General features: G+C 53.9%; 1 protein-coding gene across 8 annotated transcripts in view; it reads right to left on the bottom strand.

Moving 5' to 3' along the window:
• The window catches only part of ARHGEF11 (Rho guanine nucleotide exchange factor 11), a 38,937-nt gene that overhangs the window by 671 nt on the left and 16,527 nt on the right, over positions 1-21,739 (bottom strand). For 2 of the 8 annotated variants that reach the window (XM_063176676.1, XM_063176682.1), the window contains 24 exons: positions 21,416-21,565; positions 21,232-21,279; positions 20,504-20,527; positions 19,744-19,904; positions 19,123-19,209; positions 18,336-18,365; positions 17,000-17,132; positions 15,370-15,549; positions 14,337-14,384; positions 12,702-12,967; positions 11,855-12,001; positions 11,001-11,083; positions 10,740-10,865; positions 9,414-9,531; positions 7,966-8,144; positions 7,551-7,626; positions 6,741-6,911; positions 6,179-6,266; positions 5,678-5,773; positions 4,845-4,915; positions 3,835-4,095; positions 2,890-3,510; positions 1,253-1,345; positions 571-842 (listed from right to left, as the gene is read on the bottom strand). In XM_063176676.1, coding sequence (XP_063032746.1) covers positions 571-842; positions 1,253-1,345; positions 2,890-3,510; positions 3,835-4,095; positions 4,845-4,915; positions 5,678-5,773; positions 6,179-6,266; positions 6,741-6,911; positions 7,551-7,626; positions 7,966-8,144; positions 9,414-9,531; positions 10,740-10,865; positions 11,001-11,083; positions 11,855-12,001; positions 12,702-12,967; positions 14,337-14,384; positions 15,370-15,549; positions 17,000-17,132; positions 18,336-18,365; positions 19,123-19,209; positions 19,744-19,904; positions 20,504-20,527; positions 21,232-21,279; positions 21,416-21,565 — 3,529 coding nt within the window. The remainder of the gene's footprint in view (positions 1-570; positions 843-1,252; positions 1,346-2,889; positions 3,511-3,834; positions 4,096-4,844; positions 4,916-5,677; positions 5,774-6,178; positions 6,267-6,740; positions 6,912-7,550; positions 7,627-7,965; positions 8,145-9,413; positions 9,532-10,739; positions 10,866-11,000; positions 11,084-11,854; positions 12,002-12,701; positions 12,968-14,336; positions 14,385-15,369; positions 15,550-16,999; positions 17,133-18,335; positions 18,366-19,122; positions 19,210-19,743; positions 19,905-20,503; positions 20,528-21,231; positions 21,280-21,415; positions 21,566-21,739) is intronic. The other 6 variants (XM_063176677.1, XM_063176678.1, XM_063176681.1 and 3 more) reach the window with 6 other exon arrangements.

Genomic DNA, 21,739 nt, shown 5'->3' with positions numbered 1-21,739 from the left:
CCCAGTCTCACCCTCAGGCTCAGCAGTTTCCCACTGATGTCCCCATTGCTGGCCTCAATGTCCCCATTGCTGTCCCCAGTCTCACCCTGAGGCTCAGCAGTTTCCCACTGATGTCCCCAGTGGTGTCCCCAATGTCCCCAGTGATGTTCCCACTGCTGTCCCCATCGCTGTCACTCACCCTGAGGCTCAGCATTTTCCCAATAATGTCCCCATGTCCCCATTGGTGTCCCCAGTGTCCCCACGGTGTCACTCACCCTCAGGCTCAGCAGTTTCCCAATAATGTCCCCACTGTCCCCATTGGTGTTCCCAGTGTCCCCACGGTGTCACTCACCCTCAGGCTCAGCAGTTTCCCATGGCTGTCCCCATGTCCCCACTGTCCCCATTGCTGTCCCCAGTGTCCCCACGGTGTCACTCACCCTGAGGCTCAGCATTTTCCCAATAATGTCCCCACTGTCCCCATTGCTGTCCCCAGTGTCCCCACGGTGTCACTCACCCTGAGGCTCAGCATTTTCCCAATAATGTCCCCACTGTCCCCATTGGTGTCCCCAGTGTCCCCACGGTGTCACTCACCCTCAGGCTCAGCAGTTTCCCCCGCAGCTCCTCCAGGGTCCCCAGGATCAGCTCTGCGTCCCCAGGGATGTCTCCAGGAGTGTCCTCAATGTCCCCACCGGTGTCCCTGGGTGTGTCCCCGGTGTCCTCAGAGCTGTCCCCAGTGTCCCCATGGGTGTCCCTGGCGCTCCCAGAGGTGTCTCTGATGTCCCCAGAGCTGTCCCTGGTGTCCCCATGGGTGTCCCCTCCCGGCCGGGGGGGTCCCGTGGGGAGGCTCAGGTAGAAGAAATTCCCTGCACGAGGGACAGGGGACATCAGTGGCCACTCCTGGTGGCCCCTCTGGAGTTTTGGTGGCCCCAGAGGATTTTTGGTGGCCCCAGAGGATTTTTGGTGGCCCCTTTTGAGTTTTTGGTGGCTCCTGAGGATTTCTGATGGCCCCCGGTGGGGTTTTTGGTGGCCCCAGGGATATTTTTTGGTGCCCCCAAAGAGTTTATGGTGGCCCCTTTTGGGTTCCTGGTGGCCCATTTGGGTTTTTGGTGGCCGTTTTTGCGTTTTCCGTGGCCCTTTTGTGATTCTGGTGGCCCTTGACGGGTTTTTGGTGGCCCTTTCGGGTTTTTTGGGGCCCTTTTGGGTTTTTCGTGGCCCTTTTTGGGTTTTTGGGGCCCTTTCGGGGTTTTTGGGGGTGGGGGGAGGGGCCGGTTACCCTCGGCGCTGGCTCCGCCTCCTTCCCGCAGCTCGGGCTCTGATTGGCTGCAGCCGCGCGGGGGCGTGGCCTCATCCGGCCCCTCCTCCTGGGCTGGGCCCCCAAAAAAAGGGGGGGGGGGGGGGGAGGGGGGAGCAGCCCCGCCACCAGAATGCGGTAATTAGCACCCAATTAGTTAATTGGCACCCAGTTAGTTAATTAGCACCCCAATTAGCTCATTAGCACCCCCGATTAGGTAATTAGCACCCCAATTAGTTCATTAGCACCCCCAATTAGCACCCGAAATTAACTGGCACCCGAAATCAGCACCCCGAAGTTAATTAGCGCCCCTAATTAGCACTCAGCACCCCGAAATCGGCACCCGAGGTTAATCAGCACCCAGAATTAGCAACCCAAACTAATTAGCGCCCAGCACCAAAAAGAAGCGCCCCAAAATACCAAAATTAGCGTTCAGAGCCCCAAATTAGAACCTCAAATTCATTAATTAGCACCTCAAAATCAGTGCCCAAAATTGATCAGCACCCAGAACCCCAAATCAGCACCCAAAATTAATTAACACCCAAAATTAATTATCACCCAGCACCCAAAGCTGGGACCCAAAATTGGCAGCCGAAAGCAGCACCCCAAAATTGGCACCGGCACCAAGACCCAAAATCAGATCCCAAAATCAGATCCCAAAATCAGAACCCCAAATCAAAACCCCAAAATCAGAGCCCCAAAATCAGACCCCAAAATCAAAACCCCAAAATCAGAACCCCAAATTTCAAATCCCAAAATCAGAACCCCAAATCAAAATCCCAAAATCATCACCCAAAAATCAGCACCCAAAATCAAAATCCCAAAATCAGCGCCCCAAATGAACACCCTGAAATCGACACCCAAAAATCAGCACCAAACCCCAGAACCCAAAATCACGAACCCGAAATCGGCACCCAGGGAATGAGACCCCAAACTGGGGAAAAGGGCTGGGAATGGAATGGGACCCCAAACCCCAAAAATGAGCAGGGAACAAAACCCCAAACCCCAAAAATGAGCAGGGAATGAGACCCCAACTCCGGGAATGAGACCCCAAATCCCAGCAGGGATCCCGTCAGGCACTGCAGGGAATTCCCATTGATTCCCCCACAAATCCCACCCCAAATATCCCAAAATTCTCCCAATCCTGCCCCAAATCCACCCCAAATCCTGCCCCAAATCCACCCCAAATCCCCCCAAATTCCTGCCCCAAATCCTGCCCCCCATCCTCCCAAATCCCCCAAATTCCTGCCCCAATTTCCCCCAAATTCCTGCTCCAAATTACTGCCCAAATCCACCCCAAATCCCTCCGAATTCCTGCCCCAATCCCCCGAAATTCCTGGCCCAAATGCCCCCTAATTCCTGCCCCAAATCCCCCCAAATTCCTGCCCCAAATCCCACACAAATTCCTACCCCAATTCCTGCCCCAAATCGTCCCCAAATTCCCCCAAATCCCTGCCCCAATTCCCCAAATTCCTGCCCCTAATTCCCTGAAATTCCTGCCCCAAATCCCGCACAAATTCCTGCCCCAAATCCACCTCAATTCCCCCTAAATTCCTGCCCCAAATCCCCCAATTCTCACCCCAAATTCCTGCCCCAAATCCCCCCAGATCCCCCTTTACCTTTCCGGTTGATTCGGATCCCGTTCTGCTCCGGCCCCTCCGGCCCTTCCTGGCTGGACACCGGGAATTCCCGGCCGGACATTGGGAATTCCCGACTGGACATCCCCGAATCCCGGCCGGACATCCCGGAATCCCGAGTGGACATCCCGGAATCCTGGCTGGACACCGGGAATTCCCGGCCGGACATCCCGGAATCCTGGCTGGACACTGGGAATTCCTGACTGGACACCACCGAGTCCTGGCTGGACGTTGGGAATTCCTGGCCGGACCCTGAGAATTCCCAGCTGGACGTCCCGGAATCCTGGCTGGACGTTGGGAATTCCCGGCTGGACACGCCGGAATCCTGGCTGGACATCACCGAGTCCTGGCTGGACACCGGGAATTCCCGACTGGACATCACCGAGTCCTGGCTGGACGCCGGGAATTCCCGACTGGACATCACCGAGTCCTGGCTGGACGCTGGGAATTCCTGGCTGGACACTGGGAATTCCCGGCCGGACACTGGAGGGTCACTGCCCTGTCCGGCCGCTCCGGCCGTGGGCGTCTGTCCATCCTCGGGGTCGGGGTCGGGGTCCCGGCCCGGCCGGAGCCTCCGGACAATCAGGAGCCGCAGGGTCTCCACTGGGAGTGGGGAGGGAAAAACGGGATTTGGGGTTTCCCCAAAAAAAGGGGAAAACGTCCCTTGGGAAAATGCCCCGGGATGGGGGAACAGAGGGAGGAAAAAGAGGGATTTGGGATGTTGCCGAAGGGATGGGGAAGAGAGGGAGGGAAAAACGGCATTTGGGGTTTTCCCACAAAAGGGAAAATGTCCCGGGATGGGGAAGAGAGGGAGGAAAAAGAGGGATTTGGGATTTTCCCCAGGAAACAGAGGAAGGACAATTGGGGGGATTTGGGATTTCCAAGGGAACAGAGGAAGGACAACTGGGGGGATTTGGGATTCCTCACCGTCCTCCAGCGCTGCCTCCACCAGTCTGGTGCCCCCTGGGCATCTGGGGGTGCCCGGGCCGGGGCCGGGACCCTCCGGGATGGGGTTGGGGTCCCTCAGGCCGGGGCCGGGGTCGGGGTCCCCCGGGTCGGGGTCGAGGTCTCCAGGGTCGGGGTCCCCCGGGTCGGGGTCCTCCGTGTCAGGGTCCCCGGCCCCGCGCGGCTCCTCCAGCAGCTCCTGCAGCGGCCGCGCCCGGCCCGAGGGCTCGGGGTCACTGCCGGCTGTGGGACAGGGACAGGGACACCGTGGGGACACCGTGACAGCATGGACAGGGACAGGGACACACTGGGGTCACTGCCGGCTGTGGGACAGGGACAGGGACACCGTGGGGACACTGTGGGGACACCGTGACAGCAGGGACAGGGACAGGGACACACTGGGGTCACTGCCGGCTGTGGGACAGGGACACCATGGGGACACTGTGGGGACACCGTGACAGCAGGGACAGGGACAGGGACACACTGGGGTCACTGCCGGCTGTGGGACAGGGACAGGGACACCGTGGGGACACCGTGGGGACACCGTGACAGCACGGACAGGGACAGGGACAGGGACACCGTGGGGACACCGTGACAGCAGGGACAGGGACAGGGACAGGGACACATTGGGGTCATTGCCGGCTGTGGGACAGGGACACCATGGGGACACCGTGACAGCAGGGACAGAGAGGGGACAGCAGGGACAGGAACAGGGATGGGGACACGGTGGGGACAGACAGGGACAGTGGGGACAGCAGGGACAGGGACAGGGATAGGAACGGGGACAGGGACAGACAGGGACAGGAGGGACCGACATGGACAGGGATGGGAATGGGGACATGGTGGAGACAGAGACAGGAACAGGGACAGGGAGGGCACAGGAGGGGACAGGGACAGCGGGGACAGTGACAGCCCCAGCAGTACCTGAGGAGCAATCCTCGGGACAGGGACAGGGACAGGGACAGCGGGGACAGTGACAGCCCCAGCAGTACCTGAGGAGCAATCCTCGGGCTCGGTGTCTCGGGCCAGCTCCGGGGACACGGCGCGGTCCGGCAGCAGCAGGCTGGGAACGGGAACGGGAATGGGAATGGGAACGGGACAGGGACAGCCAGCCCCGAGTCCCCACCCCAGGGACCCTCTGGGGACACCAGGAACCTCCTGAGCTCCGTCCCACCCCCATCCCCATCGCCATCGCCATTGCCATTATTCCCATTCTGATCCCCATTATTCCCATTATCCCCGTTATCCCCGTTATCCCCATTATTCCCGTTATCCCCATTATCCCCGTTATTCCCGTTATCCCCGTTATCCCTGTTATTCCCGTTATTCCCATTCTGATCCCCGTTATCTCCATTATCCCCATTATCCCCGTTATCCCCGTTATTCCCATTATCCCCGTTATCCCCATTATTCCCGTTATCCCCATTATTCCCGTTATCCCCATTATCCCCATTATTCCCGTTATCCCCGTTATCCCCATTATCCCCATTATCCCCATTATCCCCGTTATCCCCATTATCCCCATTATTCCCGTTATCCCCATTATCCCCGTTATCCCCATTATCCCCATTATCCCCGTTATCCCCGTTATCCTCGTTATCCCCATTATTCCCGTTATCCCCGTTATCCCCATTATGCCCGTTATCCCCATTATCCCCATTATCCCCGTTATCCCCATTATTCCCGTTATCCCCATTATCCCCGTTATCCCCATTATTCCCGTTATCCCCGTTATCCCCATTATCCCCATTATTCCCGTTATCCCCGTTATCCCCATTCTGATCCCTGTTATCCCCATTATTCCCGTTATCCCCGTTATTCCCACCTGGCGTTCCCGCTGCCCTCGCTCTGTCCCTGCTTTGGTGGCCCCGGGAGGCTCCTGGTGGCTCCTTGCACGGCCTGCTCCAGCAGCTGCATCCACCTGCAATTACAGCAGGAATTCATTAATTGCTCATTAATTACAGGCTCCTTGCACGGCCTGCTCCAGCAGCTGCATCCACCTGCAATTGCAGCAGGAATTCATTAATTGCTCATTAATTACAGGCTCCTTGCACGGCCTGCTCCAGCAGCTGCATCCACCTGCAATTACAGCAGGAATTAATTAATTGCTCATTAATTACAGGCTCCTTGCACGGCCTGCTCCAGCAGCTGCATCCACCTGCAATTAATTACACACGGGAATTGCACACGGGAATTACACACGGGAATTACACACGGGAATTGAATTACACACGGGAATTACACACGGGAATTACACAGGGGAACCCCAGCCCTGCCCAGGGAATTTGCCAGCCCATCCCAGGAATTTTCCAGCATTTCTCCTCACGTGTTTTTCTCCGAGGACGTCAGAGCCACCAGCTCGTAGATTTGGGGTCCCAGCTCCGAGGTGCAGATGATGAACAGGGCGCGCTTGTCTGGGGAGGGGGGGGACACAAAATCCCCAAAATTCCTCATGTTCCCAGCCCCAAAATTCCCAAAATTCCTCCCATTACCAGCCCCAGAATTCCCCAGAATTCCTTCCATTCTCAGCCCCAGAATTCCCAAAATTCCCAGAACTCCAGCATTTCCTGCTCCCACCTGTGGCCACGGAGCAGATGAGCCGGAGCTGAGCTCCAGGACAGGCCTGAACCCCCATTTTCCCCCAAAACGCCTTCTTTTTTACACAAAACCCCCATTTCCCCTCGAAAACCCGCAGAACACACAAAACTCCCCCCAAAATTCCCGGAGTTCAGGGATTTTCCCTGCCCGCCTGCAGCCATGGAGCACCCAGCTGATTACAGAGCTGAAGCCCCGTTTTCCCCCCATTTACCCCATAAAAACCCCATTTTTTAACAGAAAATCCCCATTTTTTCACCCCAAACCCCCCAATTTTCCCCCGTTTTGCTCACCTGTGGCCACGGAGCGCACGAGCAGCGAGCTGAGCTTGAGCACGGGGCTGAAGCTCTGCTTGGTGTCGGGGGTGACGCCCAGGCCGCCCCGGCTGTGGCATTTCAGCAGCCACCGCTCGTCCTGGCGCTGCAGCAGCACCAGCAGCTCCTCCAGCAGCAGCACGTGCAGCTCTGCCAAGCGCAGGGGCATTTGGGCGATTTGGGGGATTTTTCTGGATTTTTTGTGGATTTTTTGGGGATTTTTTGTGATTTTTTGTGGATTTTTTTGGATTTTTTTGTGGATTTTTTTTGGTTTTTTGGGAATTTTTTGGGGATTTTTTGGGGGATTTTTGGGGGATTTTTTTTTGGAGTTTTTAGTGATTTTTTTTTCAGTTTTGGGGGGATTTTTTTTTTAATTATTTTTGAGGATTTTTTTTTACTTTTGGGGATTTTTTTGGGGGGGAATTTTTTGTGAGTTTATTTTTTGGGGCTTTATAATTTTGGGGGATTTTCTGGGATTTTTTAATTTTTGGGGATTTTTTTAGTGATTTTTTTTCAGTTTTTGGGGGAAATTTTTTTATTTTTCAGGATTTTTTGGGGATTTTGGGAAGTTTTTTTTTTAAATTTTTGGGGATTTTTTTGGGTGATATTTTAGTGATTTTTTTTGCAGTATTTTGGGGATTTTCTGGGGATTTTTTTTTTATGTTTGGGTGGGGATTTTTGTGATTTTTTTTAATGATTTTTTTTTTTTCAGTTTTTGGTGGGATATTTTTGGGATATTTTTGGACCTCAGTCCATCCCAGTTCCCTCCCAGTTCCCCCAGTTCCGTACCCACGCTCTTGTCCTTGCCCACTCTCCAGGACAGGGGTCCCTCGTGGATCATCCGGTGCGAGGTCAGGTCCAGGTTCTGAGGGACCAAAACCCATGGGAAACACCCCAAAAGCCATGGAAAACACCCCAAAACTCATGGAAAACACCCCAAAATCCAGGGGAAACATCCCAAAAATTGACTTTTTCCCGTGTCATTTTTCCACTGGGGCTGGGATTAATGGGAAAAGGGGGAAAAGCTGGGGAATTCCCATGGAAAACTGGGGGATTTCCATGGAAAACTGAGGGATTCCCATGGAAAACTGGGGTATTCCCAAGGAAAACCGGGGGATCCCCACCAAACCCAGGGATCCCCGTGCAATCCCAGCCCCAGGGCCGCCAGGAGCCGCCGTTTTCCCAGGAAACGCAGGAAATTCACCCGGAACTCGGCGGCCAGGGGGTTGCTGGTCCTCTCCAGCGCCGACGTGTCCAGGCGCCGCTGGTGCTCCTGCAGGCGCTGCCGGTTCTCGGCGCGGCGCACGGCCTCGTTCACGGCGCGCAGCACGTCCCGGCTGTGGTCACGGGCACGGAGCAGCTTCTGCTGCTCTGCTGAGCCCCCTGGCAATGGGGAAAATGGGGGAAAAATGGGGAAAATGGGATCGAGATCATTGATCCCCTGCCCGCAGCACGTCCCGGCTGTGGTCACGGGCACGGAGCAGCTTCTGCTGCTCTGCTGAGCCCCCTGGCAATGGGGAAAATGGGGGAAATTCAGGGGAAAATGGGATCGAGATCATTGATCCCCTGCCCGCAGCACGTCCCGGCTGTGGTCACGGGCACGGAGCAGCTTCTGCTGCTCTGCTGAGCCCCCTGGCAATGGGGAAAATGGGGGAAATTCAGGGGAAAATGGGATCGAGATCATTGATCCCCTGCCCGCAGCACGTCCCGGCTGTGGTCACGGGCACGGAGCAGCTTCTGCTGCTCTGCTGAGCCCCCTGGCAATGGGGAAAATGGGGGAAATTCAGGGGAAAATGGGATCGAGATCATTGATCCCCTGCCCCGAGAACGTCCCGGCTGTGGTCACGGGCACGGAGCAGCCTCTGCTGCTCTGCTGAGCCCCCTGGGAATGGGGAAAATCCATGGGATAACAGGGAAAAACGGGACAGTCACCGATCTCCACCGGGATGGGAGAAATGGGGGAAATTCAGGGGATAATCCAGGGGAAAATGGGATCGGGGTCACCGATCCTGGGCCCAGAGCAGCTTCTGCTGCTCCAGGGAGCCAGCTGGGAATGGGATAATCCTAGGAAAAACCCATGGGATAACAGGAAAAACCCATCGAAAGACCCAGGGAAAAAAATGGGGAGAAAAAATGGGGAAAATCCAGGGAAGAAAGCATGGGAAAACGCCATGGAAAGATCCAGGGAAAAACTGTGGGAAAAGTGGGGAAAATCCAGGGAGAAAAACCCATGGGATAACGGGAAAAACCCATGGGAAGATCCAGGGAAAAAAAAATGCAGGGAAAAATGCAGTGAAAAACCCATGGGATAACAGGGAAAAGCCATGGGAAGGTCCAGGGAAAAATGGAGGGAAAAATGGTGAAAACCCAGGGAAATCCAGGAGATTTCCAGGGGATTAACAGGGAAAACCCATGGGAAGATGCAGGAAAAATGCAGGGAAAAACCCATGGAAAGATCCAGGGAGAAATGGTGAGAAAAATGGGGAAAAACAGGGAAAAACCTATGGAAAGATCCAGGGAAAAACTGTGGGGAAAATGGTGAAAATCCATGGAAAACCAAGGAATTAACAGGGCAAACAGCGTGAGAACGGGGAAGGGGAAGGGGCCGGGTCTCTCCAGGCCAGCGCAGGGTTTTGGGGGCCTGGTCCCTACCCGGGGTGCACTTGATGACGTTCTCCAGCAGCAGCGGGTACTTGGTCAGGCGCTGCATCTCGGCGATGAGCAAATCCTTCAGCTGCAGCCGCCGGCACTGCGGGTTGCTCTCGGCCTCCTGCGGGCAGCACGGGGAGTCTGAATCCTCTGGGCGCCAGAACCCCAGAGTTCCTGACCCCTCTGCTACCCAAATCAGGGAATTCCAAACCCCTCCGGGTCCCAAAACCCCGGAGCTCCCGACCCCATCGTGTCCCCAAATCCCGGAATCCCGAAATTCCTCACCCCGCTGGCTCCCGGTATCCCAAAGTTCCCTGATCTCACTGCTTTTCCAAATCCTGGAATTCCTCACCCCGCTGGTTCCCTAAAATCATGGAATTCCTGACCCCGCTGCTTCCCCAAATCCCGAAATTCCTGGTGCCACCAGTTCCCCGAATCCCAAAACCCTCGGTGAGCCCAAAACCCCCAAATCCCAAACCACTGAAACCCCCAAATCCCAAAACTGCTGACCCTGCTGCAGGGAAAACTGGGGGCAATAGAGGGGAAATGAAAGAGGGGAAACAAAAGGTGGAGATAAAGGTAAAAAAAGGTGGGAAAAAGGTAAAAAAGGCAGGAATTTCAGTAATTCCCTGTCCCAGACCTGCATGAAGAGCTGGAAGCGGGGAACCAAGGTGGGAATAAAGGTAAAAAAGGTGGGAAAAAGGTAAAAGAGGTAAAAGAAGCAGGAATTTCCTGTCCCAGACCTGCATGAAGAGCGGGAAGCGGGGAACAAAGGTGGGAATAAAGGTAAAAAAGGTGGGAAAAAGGTAAAAGAGGTAAAAGAAGCAGGAATTTCCTGTCTCAGACCTGCATGAAGAGCGGGAAGCGGGGAACAAAGGTGGGAATAAAGGTAAAAAAGGTGGGAAAAAGGTAAAAGAGGCAGGAATTTCAGGAATTGCCTGTCCCAGACCTGCATGAAGAGCTGGAAGCGGGGAACAAAGGTGGGGTAAGGGTAAAAAAGGAGGAAATAAAGATAAAAAAGGTACAAAAGGCAGGGATTTCAGTAACTCCCAGTCCCAGACCTGCATGAAGAGCTGGAAGCGGGGAACAAAGGTGGGGATAAAGGTAAAAAAGGTGGGAATAAAGGTAAAAAAGGATCTCAGACCTGCATGAAGAGCTGGAAGCCGGGAACAAGGTGGGGATAAAGGTAAAAAAGGTGGAAATAAAGGTACAAAAGGCAGGAATTTCAGAAATTGCCTGCTGCAGACCTGCATGAAGAGCTGGAAGCGGGGAACAAGGTGGGAATAAAGGTACAAAAGGTGGGAATAGAGGTGAAAAAGGATGCCAGACCTGCATGAAGAGCTGGAAGCGGCTCTCCTTGCGCTGCTTGGTGCGGATCAGCTCCAGCGCGATGGACTGCGAGGAGCAGAAGGCGGCGGCCACGCGCTGGAACTCCTCCTTGGCAGCGCCCTCCAACTGGGGAGGGAAACAGCGGGGTTGGCGCTCCCGAAATCCCCCAAAATCCCCCCAAAAATCCCCCAAAATCCCCGCGATTCCGCGCCCCGGGGGAGGGGCTGGCTGCCTGTCTGTCCGTCTGTCCGTCTGTCCTACCCGGGCCAGCATCAGGTCCCCGATGTCGCCGATGATGGGGCCCTGCTCCTCCCGCAGCCGCCGCATCGAGTCCCACAGAGAACCTGGGCGTGGCGGGGGAAATGGGGAAAAAATGGGGGAAAATGGGGAAAAAGGGAGGGGGGAAAAGGGGGAAAAGGAGGGGAAAAAAAGAGGGAAAGAAATGGGAAAAGGGAGGCAAAAAATAGGGGGGGAAATGGGGAGAAAAAAGGGGGGAAAAGGGAAGCAAAAAATAGGGGGGAAAATGGGGGGAAAAAAGGGGGGAAAAGGGAGGCAAAAAGGGGGGAAGGAATGGAAAAAGGGAAGGGGGGGAAAGGGGGAAAAAAAGGAGAAAAAGGGGAAAAAAAGAGGGAAAAGAATGGGAAAAGGGAGGGGAAAAAGGGGGGAAAAGGGAGGGGAAAAAAGAGAGAAAGAAATGGGAAAAGGGAGGCAAGAAAGAGGGGGGGAAACGGGGGAAAAATAGGGAAAAAAGCAGGGGGAAGGGAGGCAAATTTGTGATTTCAGGATTTTGGGGATTTGGGATTTCAGGATTTTAGGGATTTGGGATTTTGGGGATTTGAGATTTTAGGGATTTGAGATTTCAGGATTTGGGAGATGTGGGATGTCAGGATTTTGGAGATTTGGGATTTCGGGGATTTGGGGTTTCAGGATTTAGGGGTTTTGGGGATTTTTGGGGTTTTTCTCTCACTGTGCACGTCGATGAGGTCGGGCAGGTTGGGGAAGAGCAGGATCCCAGTGGGATCTCACGAACTGATGGGGTCAGGAATGTTGGGATTTCAGGGATTTGGGGTTTCAGGATTTAGGGGTTTTGGGGGTTTTTGGGGTTTTTCTCTCACTGTGCACGTCGATGAGGTCGGGCAGGTTGGGGAAGAGCAGCCCCAGCTCCTCCCGGCTCAGGAGCTGCTCCCGGCGCAGGCGTTGGAAGAAAAGCAAATCCAGAACGCGCAGGATGCGCAGGTGGGACAGCTCGGTGACAAACAGCTCTGGGGGGACATTGGGGACACATTGGGGACATTGGGGACACAGGGACAGAGCCCACAGGGGGGACAGCTCGGTGACAAACAGCTCTGGGGACACATTGGGGACACATTGGGGACACAGGGACAGAGCCCAAGGTGGGACAGCTCGGTGACAAACAGCTCTGGGGGGACATTGGGGACACATTGGGGACATTGGGGACACATTGGGGACACAGGGACAGAGCCCACAGGTGGGACAGCTCGGTGACAAACAGCTCTGGGGGGACATTGGGGACACATTGGGGACACATTGGGGACACAGGGACAGAGCCCAAGGTGGGACAGCTCGGTGACAAACAGCTCGGGGACATTGGGGACACAGGGACAGAGCCCAAGGTGGGACAGCTCGGTGACAAACAGCTCTGGGGACACATTGGGGACATTGGGGACACAGGGACAGAGCCCACAGGTGGGACAGCTCGGTGACAAACAAACAGCTCTGGGGGGACACTGGGGACAGTGGGGAGAGCAGAACCAGCCCCGGCACCCCAAAGCCAGCCCCAAATCCTGGGGAAAAAAACGGGAATGAGCCCCCAAATCCAGGAAGGACCTGGGAATGATCGATCCCCAAAGCCCAGGAATGCTCCCCCCAGAAGCTCTCCCCGCCCAGATTTCCCGTAATTCCCGGATTTCCCGTAATTCCCGAAATTCCCGATTCCCTCACCGTTGATGACCTCCTGTCGATCCACCTCGCGCTGGGACAGGCTGGCCAGCAGCTCCCGGCTCACCGAGTGCTGCCAGCTCTGGGAGTTTTGGGAGTTCTGCTGCTGCCAGCCCTGGGGATTTGGGGCATTTTGGGCATTTTGGGCGTTCTGGGCGCTCTGGGATTCGGGGTCCGGCTCCAGGTCGGGGCCGGGGCCCTGCTCGTCCTCCAGGAGGTGCGGGAGGAAAGCGTCGGCACCGAGGCCCAGGCTGGGAGAGTCCATGCTCCTGGAAACGGGAGAAAAACGGGAAAATTGGGGAAATTGGGGGGGGAAATTGGGGGAAATTTGGGGGGAAAATTGGGGGAAATTTGGGGGGAAAATGGGGGGAAATTGAAGGGGAAAAGCAGGGAAAATTGGGGAAAGTTTTGGAGGAAATTTCAGGGGGAAATTGGGAAAAAAATTGGGTGGAAAATTGGGGGAAATTTGGGGGGAAAATGGGGGGGGAAATTGAAGGGGAAGAGGTGGGAAATTTGGGGGAAATATGGGGGGAAAACCGGGGAAAACTGGGGGAAGTTTTGGAGGAAATTGGGAAAAAATTTGGGTGGAAAATTGGGGGAAAATGGGGGGGGGAAATGGGGGGAAATTGAAGGGGAAAAGGTGGGAAATTTGGGGGAAATAGGGGGGGAAAACCGGGGAAAATTGGGGGAAGTTTTGGAGGAAATTTCAGGGGGAAATTGGGAAAAAAATTGGGGGGAAAACTGGGGGAAATTTGGGGGGAAAATGGGGGGGGAAATGGGGGGAAATTGAAGGGGAAAAGGTGGGAAATTTGGGGGAAATATGGGGGGAAAACCGGGGAAAATTGGGGGAAGTTTTGGAGGAAATTTCAGGGGGAAATTGGGAAAAAAATTGGGGGGAAAACTGGGGGAAATTTGGGGGGAAAATGGGGGGGGAAATTGAAGGGGAAGAGGTGGGAAATTTGGGGGAAATATGGGGGGAAAACCGGGGAAAATTGGGGGAAGTTTTGGAGGAAATTGGGAAAAAATTTGGGTGGAAAATTGGGGGAAAATGGGGGGGGGGAAATGGGGGGAAATTGAAGGGGAAAAGGTGGGAAATTTGGGGGAAATAGGGGGGGAAAACCGGGGAAAATTGGGGGAAGTTTTGGAGGAAATTTCAGGGGGAAATTGGGAAAAAAATTGGGGGGAAATTTGGGGGGAAAATGGGGGGAAATTGAAGGGGAAAAGGGGGGAAATTTGGGGGAAATAGGGGGGGAAAACCGGGGAAAATTGGGGAAAGTTTTGGAGGAAATTTCAGGGGGAAATTGGGGGGGAAATTTGGGGGGAAAGAAGGGGGGGAATTGGGGAAAAATTGGGGAGAAAAAGGGGGGGATGGGGAAAGAAGTGGGGAAAAATGGGGGAAAATTGGGGAAATTTTGTGGAAAATTTTTGGGGAAATTGGGGGGAAAAGGGGTAAAAAGGGGGAAAATGGGGAAAGAATGAGGAAAAAATAGGGATAAATGAGGAAAAAAAAAGGGGAAAGAATGAGGAGAAAAAATCGGGAAAAAAAGAGGGATAAATGGGGAAAGAATGAGGGGGAAAATGGGAAAAAAGAGGGAAAGCTGGGCCAGGTGTGAATGGGAATTCTGGGGGGTCTCTCACCTGCGCCCCATCTTTGGCGTGTAGGGGGGGGTGGGGTTTTCCAGGGATCTGGGAAAAGAACGGAAAAATCCCCCTGGGGTCACCCAAAACCCCAAATTTCCCCGATCCCGGTGAGTTCAGCCTCGAAATCCAGGGATTCAACCCCAAACCCCGTTCACTCCACGGATTTTCCCATGGGTTCTGCAGGAATTTGGGACCCGAAGGAATAAAATCCCCTCCTTCCAACCCCCTTAATCCCATTCCCAAAACCCCAAGCCCCAAACTTCCCCGGTTCCCAATTTCCCCTCCTTTCCCGGATTTCCATCCCAAACCCCAAAATCCGGGATCAGAATTCTGGAATTCTGGGAATTCCCACCCGTGGGAGAGGCTGGAGGCGCAAAAACTCCCCCCCCAAAAAAAACCCCCAAAATCCCAAATTCCCCCAATCCTGGTGCTCCCACCTCCCCATATTTCATTCCCAGACCCCCGTTACCCCAACCCTGTGTCCGTGCCCCCCGGAATTCCGGGATTCCCATGGAATTCCCTGGATTCCCCACCTGTTGGAGAGTCTAGAGGCACGAGAATTCCCCCAAAAACACCCCAAAATCCCAAATTCCCCCAATCCCGACGCTCCCACCTCCCCATATTTCATTCCCAGAGCCCCGTTACCCCAACCCCGGGTCCGTGCCCCCCGGAATTCCAGGATTCCCATGGATCCCCCACCTGTTGGAGAGGCTGGAGGTGCAAAGCCCTTCCCAAAAAACCCCCAAAATCCCAAATTCCCCGATCCTGACGCTCCCACCTCCCCATATTTCATTCCCAGAGCCCCGTTACCCCAACCCTGGGTCCATGCCCCCAGGAATTCCGGGATTCCCATGGATTTCCATGGAATTGGCACCTGTTGGAGAGTCTAGAGGCATGAGAGCTCCCCCTAAAATCCCAAATTCCCCCAATCCTGACGCTCCCACCTCCCCATATTTCGCCCCCAGACCCCCGTTACCCCAACCCCGGGTCCGTGCCCCCCGGAATTCCGGGATTCCCATGGAATTCCCACCTGTTGGAGAGGCTGGAGGCGGAGGAGGAGGCCGAGTGCAGCCGGGGCGTGTCGCTGCCCGTGTCCATGTCCACGTCGCTGCGCGAGCGCGGCACCAGCTCCGAGCGCCGCGAGCGCCGCAGCTCCTCCCGGCCCTTGAGCGACTCCGAGCGCCCCAGGCGCACCTCGCACCGCTGGCTGCTGAAAACGGGGCGGAAAACGGGGAGTTATGGTAAATCTCATTGAAATCAGGCGCACCTCGCACCGCTGGCTGCTGAAAACGGGGCGAAAAACGGGGGAAAAAAATGGGAATTGAGGCAAAAAAAATCCAACAGGAATTACAGCAAACAGCCCCAGGGTTCATGGGGAAAAAAATCCCCCGGGAGTTACGGCCAAAAATCCTGGGATTTATGGCAAAAAAAATCCCAGGAATTACGGACAAAAAATCCTGGGATTTATGGCAAAAAAAATCCCGGGAATTACGGCCAAAAATCCTGGGATTTATGGCAAAAAAAATCCCGGGAATTATGGCAAAAAATCCCGGGATTCACAGGAGAGATCAGGCGCACCTCGCAGCACTGGCTGCTGAAAAACGGGGCGGAAAACGGGGAGTTATGGTAAATCTCATTGAAATCAGGCGCACCTCGCACCGCTGGCTGCTGAAAACGGGGCGAAAAACGGGGGAAAAAAATGGGAATTGAGGCAAAAAAAATCCAACAGGAATTACAGCAAACAGCCCCAGGGTTCATGGGGAAAAAAATCCCCCGGGAGTTACGGCCAAAAATCCTGGGATTTATGGCAAAAAAATCCCAGGAATTACGGCCAAAAATCCTGGGATTTATGGCAAAAAAATCCCAGGAATTACGGCCAAAAATCCCGGGATTTATGGCAAAAAAAATCCCAGCAATTAGGGCAAAAAATCCCGGGATTCACAGGAGAGATCAGGCGCACCTCGCACCGCTGGCTGCTGAAAAACGGGGCGAAAAACGGGGAGTTATGGTAAATCTCATTGAAATCAGGCGCACCTCGCACCGCGAGCTGCTGGGAGACGGGGCGAAAAACGGGGGAAAAAACGGGAATTGAGGCAAAAAAATCAACAGGCAAACAGCCCCAGGGTTCATGGGGAAAAAAATCCCCCGGGAGTTACGGCCAAAAATCCTGGGATTTATGGCAAAAAAAATCCCAGGAATTATGGCAAAAAATCCTGGGATTTATGAGAGGAATCAGGCGCACCTCGCAACGAGAACTGCTGTAAATGGGGCAAAAAATGGGGAATTAGGGCAAAAAATCCCGGGATTTATGGGTGAAATCAGGCGCACCTCGCAACGAAAACTGCTGCAAATGGGGAAATTTGGGCAAATGGGGGAATTAGGGCAAAAAATCCCACGAATCACAGCAAAAAAATCCCCAGGAATTACGGCAAAAACCCCCCAGGAATTAGGGCAAAATATCCCAAGGGTTTAGGGCCAAAACCCACCCCCAGATGTGGGGAAAACATCTCGGGGGTTTGGCACAAAAAATCCTGGGATTTACGAGGGAAGAACCCCGGGATTTCGGTGCAAGCCCCCCGGATTTCGGTGCAAACCCCCCGGATTTCAGTGCAAACCCCCCGGATTCCATGCCAGGGCCCCGGAGCGCGGCTCGCCCTCACGTTGTTGTGTCGGGGCCCAGCAGCTCCTCGGGGATGCTGCCCGTGCTCAGGCGCTGCGCGTTGGGCTCCGGCGGCTCGCCGTGGCTGTTCTCAAAGTGCTGGATCATGGTCCGGACGTTCCCCGGCTTCACTGCTGCGCGGGGGAAAGCGCGGCATGCGGGGACGTGGGGAGCTGGCCCGGACACGGGCAGCTCCTGAGCCCAAAGGCTGAATCCCTGAGCCTAAATCCCAAATTCCTGAGCCTAAATCCCGAATTCCCAGCCCAAATGCTGAATCCCTGAGCCTAAATCCCGAATTCCTGCGCCTAAATCCCGAATTCCCAGCCCAAAGGCTGAATCCCTGAGCCTAAATCCTGAATTCCTGAGCCTAAATCCCCAAATTCCCAGCCCAAATGCTGAATTCCTGAGCCTAAATCCCCAAATTCCTGTGCCTAAATCCCCAAATTCCCAGCCCAAATGCTGAATTCCTGAGCCTAAATCCCGAATTCCTGAGCCTAAATCCCCGAATTCCCAGCCCAAATCCTGAATTCCCAGCCCAAATGCTGAATTCCCAGCCCAAATCCTGAATTCCTGAGCCTAAACCCCGAATTCCTGCGCCTAAATCCCAAATTCCCAGCCCAAATGCTGAATTCCTGAGCCTAAACCCCGAATTCCCAACCCAAATGCTGAATTCCTGAGCCTAAATCCCAAATTCCCAGCCCAAATGCTGAATTTTCCGTCCTAAATCCCAAAAATTCCCATGCCAAATCCCAAATCTCCCATCTTAAATTCCCATCCCAAATTTCCGGTCCTAAAGCCCAGAATTCCCAGCCCAAATGCTGAAGTCCTGATCCTAAATCCCAAAATTCCCAGCCTGAATCCCAGAATTCCTGACCACAAAATCCCCAAAATTCCCTGCCCAAACCCTGAATTTCCCATCCCAAATCCCAAAATTCCCAGCCCAAATCCCAAATTCCTGATCCTAAATACTGAGTTCCTGAGCCTAAATCCCAAAATTCCCAGCCCAAATCCTGAATCTCCCATCCCAAATTTCACATCCTAAATCCCAAATTTCCCAGCCTAAATCCCAAAATTCCCATCCTAAGTTCCCCAAATTTCCCACTTTAAATTCCCATCCCAAGTCCCAAATTTCCCTTCCTAAGTCCTAAACTCCCAATTTCCCTCCAAAATCCCAAATTCCCAAACCCTGATCCTAAATCCCAAATCCCAACTCCCCCCAAATCCCAGAGTTCCCAGGAATTTCATCAGGGAAGGGAAAATGGGAATAAACCCAAAACCAAGGGAAAACAATGACAGGGAAAATGAAGGAAAAGCAACGAAAAATTGGGAATTTTTACCTTCAGTGGGGGACAGGGGGACATGAAATGCTGGAAAACAAAAGGGAGCTGTCAGAATTCCCAAAATCCCGGGGGAAAAGACCGGGAATTCGGGAATGCTGATGGGATGGGAACGGAAAAAAAACAACGGGATGGGAATGCGGGAGTGAGGCCGGGATCCGGGAATTCCAGGGGAAATCCCAGGAAAATCTCTGGAAAATCTCTGGGAATTCCAGGGAAAATCCCAGGAAAATCTCTGGAGAATCCAAGGAGAGTCCCAAGAAAATCCTGGGATATTCCCAGGAAAATCCCAGGAAAATATCCCTGCAAAATTCCAGACAAATCTCAGGAAAACCCCCATAAAACCCCAATAAACTCCCAGGAAAATGCTGGGAAAATCCCTGGAAAATTCCAGAAAAATCTCAAGAGAGCCCTGTAAATCCAATAAAATCCCAAGAAAACCCCCATAAAATCCCAATAAACTCCCAGGAATCCCAGGCGTGCCGGGGCCAGGCGGTTCCCGGATTTTCCTGGATTTTCCCGGATTTTTCCCTGGATTTTTCCCGGATTTTTCCCAGATTTCCCTGGATTTTTCCCAGATATTTTCTGGATTTTCCCCCGGATTTTCTCCCGGATTTTCCCAGAATTTTCCCAGATTTTTCCTGGATTTTTTTCCCAGATTTCCCTGGATTTTTCCTGGATATTTTCTGGATTTTCCCGGATTTTCTCCCGGATTTTCCCAGAATTTTTCCCGGATTTTCCCTGGATTTTTTTTCCCGGATTTCCGCGCCGTTCCGGGCTCACTCACTGCTCTGGGAGGAGCTCCGCGGTTTCCCGATGTATTTCAGGATCGGGTTCTGCCTCTGCTCCTTCTCCTTCCTGGAGCTGCTGCTCTGTTGGGAAAAAATCCTGGAATCGCTCGGGATCCCGGGAATCCCTCCCCCGGCAGAAATCCCAAACCCCCGCGCCAGACCCTGAATTCCCATCCTCAATCCTGAATCCCCACCCCAAACCGTGAATTTCTGTCCTCAATCTGGATTTCCGTCCTCAACCCCAAATTCCCATCCCAGACCCCAAACTCTCATCCTAAATTTTCATCCTAAATCATAAATTCCCATCCCAAATCCCGAATTTCCGCCCTGAATTTGCATCCCAAACCCAAAACCCCCATCCTAATCCTGAATTCCCACCTCAAATCCCAAATTTCCATCCCCAAATGGGATTGGGAACTGCCGGAATTCCCAACACGCCAAACCCCAAAGCCCCACCCTAAATTTCCATCCCAAATCCCAAATTTCCACCCTCAACCCCCAAACCCCAGGATTTGGTTAAAAAAACCCCCCAGAATTCCAGCGTAAATTTCCCCGGATTTGGGTGAGGATTCCCGGGAACTCGGGGCCGTCCGTCCGTCCGTCCGTCCGTCCGCACCTTTTGGCCTTGGGGAAGAAGGGCAGCCACTTGTCCTTGTCCGGGAGCTTCTCGGGGTTGCGGCATTCCCGCGGTTCCCGCGATTCCCGAAATTCCCGAAATTCCCGGGGCCGGATCCCGGCGTGGGCCATGAACGTGCTCAGGGCGAAGGCCATGGGAGAGCTGCCAGAGAGAGAATTCCAGAGGCTGGGATGGGCAGGGATCCCCGGGATTCCCTGGGAAAACTGGGAAAATCCCACTGAGAAAATCGGGAACTCCGGGGAAAATTGGAATTCCAGGGAAAGGACCCACTGGGAAAATCGGGAATAGCAGGGAAAGGACCCACCGGGAAAATTGGGAATTCCAGGGGAAATTGGGAATTCCAGGGAAAATCAGGAATTCCAGGGAAAGGGAAAATCCCCAGGGAAAACTGGAAACTCCAGGGAAAGGACCCACTGGGAAAATTGGGAATTCCAGGGAAAATTGGGAATTCAAGGGGAAAGGATCCCCAGGGAAAATTGGGAATTCCAGGGGAAATTGGGAATTCCAGGGGAAAGGATCCGCAGGGAAAATTGGGAATGGCAGGGAAAGGATCCCCAGGGAAAACTGGGAATGGCAGGGAAAGGATCCCCAGGGAAAATCGGGAATTCCGGGGAAAGGATCCCCAGGGAAAACTGGGAATGGCAGGGAAAAGAGGGACGGGAAAAAGGGGGAAAGAGATTCCCCAGGGAAAATCGGGAATGTCCCAAATTCCGGGGTTTTTCCCCGCTGGATCCGCTCACCTCCGCTCCTCCTCGTACTTGGAGCTGTGGGAAAAAGGAATTGCTTGGAATCTTCCACTCCCAATCCCAAATTCGCGTTCAAATCCCAAAATCCCAAATCCCCGTTCCCAGTCCCAAAATTTCCATTCCAATCCCAAATCCCCGTTCCCAGTCCCTTTCCCAATCCCGAAATTCCCACTGGAGCCCCGAATCCGTCAGGAATTCCCGAATTACCACAGGATGTCCCCGGGGTGCCCATCCCAACAATCCTATGGCAATTCCCAATGATCCCACTGGAGTTCCCAGTGATCCCAATGATCCCATAGCAATCCCAATGATCCCATAGATCAATCCCAATGATCAATCCCAATGATCCCATTGATCCCATAGATCAATCCCAATGATCAATCCAATGATCCCAATGATCCCAGTGATCATTCCCAGTGATCCCATACACTCACAGGATGTCCCCCAGGTGCCCCAGCTGCCTCTCCCTGTCCCAATGATCCCATAGGGAATCCCAATGATCAATCACAATGATCAATCCAATGATCAATCCCAAATTCCCAGATTCCCAAACCCTCACAGGATGTCCCCGAGGTGCCCCAGCTGCCTCTCCCTGTCCCAATGATCCCACAGATCAATCCCAATGATCCCAATGATCAATCCCCATGATCCCAATGATCAATCCCAATGATCAATCCCAGTGATCAATCCCATTGATCAATCCAGTGATCCCAAACCCTCACAGGATGTCCCCGAGGTGCCCCAGCTGTCTCTCCGCCAGCTGCCTCTCCCTGTCCCAATGATCAATCCCAATGATCCCATAGATCAATCCCAATGATCAATCCCAATGATCCAGTGATCAATCCCAATGATCCCAGTGATCAATCCCAATGATCAATCCCAAATTCCCAGATTCCCAGCACTCACAGGATGTCCCCGAGGTGCCCCAGCTGTCTCTCGGCCAGCTGCCGCTCCCTGTCCCGGCCCTCCCGCGGCTCCCGGGGGCCGTTCCCCAGCTCCAGCTCCTGCAGCTCGTTCTCCCCGTAGAGGCTGCCCAGCCCCAGCGTGCGCTTCGTCCTGGACGGGGGAAAAAACGGGATTGGGAACGGCCGGGATTCCCAAATTCCCTAAACCCGGGATGCCCTGCTTGGCTCTCCGGGAAAAGCTAAAAAAAAAAATATGGGATTGGGAACGGCCGGGATTCCCAAATTCCCTAAACCCGGGATGCCCTGCTTGGCTCTCCGGGAAAAG

Source organism: Melospiza melodia, chromosome 25 (genome assembly GCF_035770615.1).
Source record: "Melospiza melodia melodia isolate bMelMel2 chromosome 25, bMelMel2.pri, whole genome shotgun sequence".
NCBI lineage: Eukaryota > Metazoa > Chordata > Aves > Passeriformes > Passerellidae > Melospiza > Melospiza melodia.
This window is presented reverse-complemented; position numbering and strand designations above follow the sequence as displayed.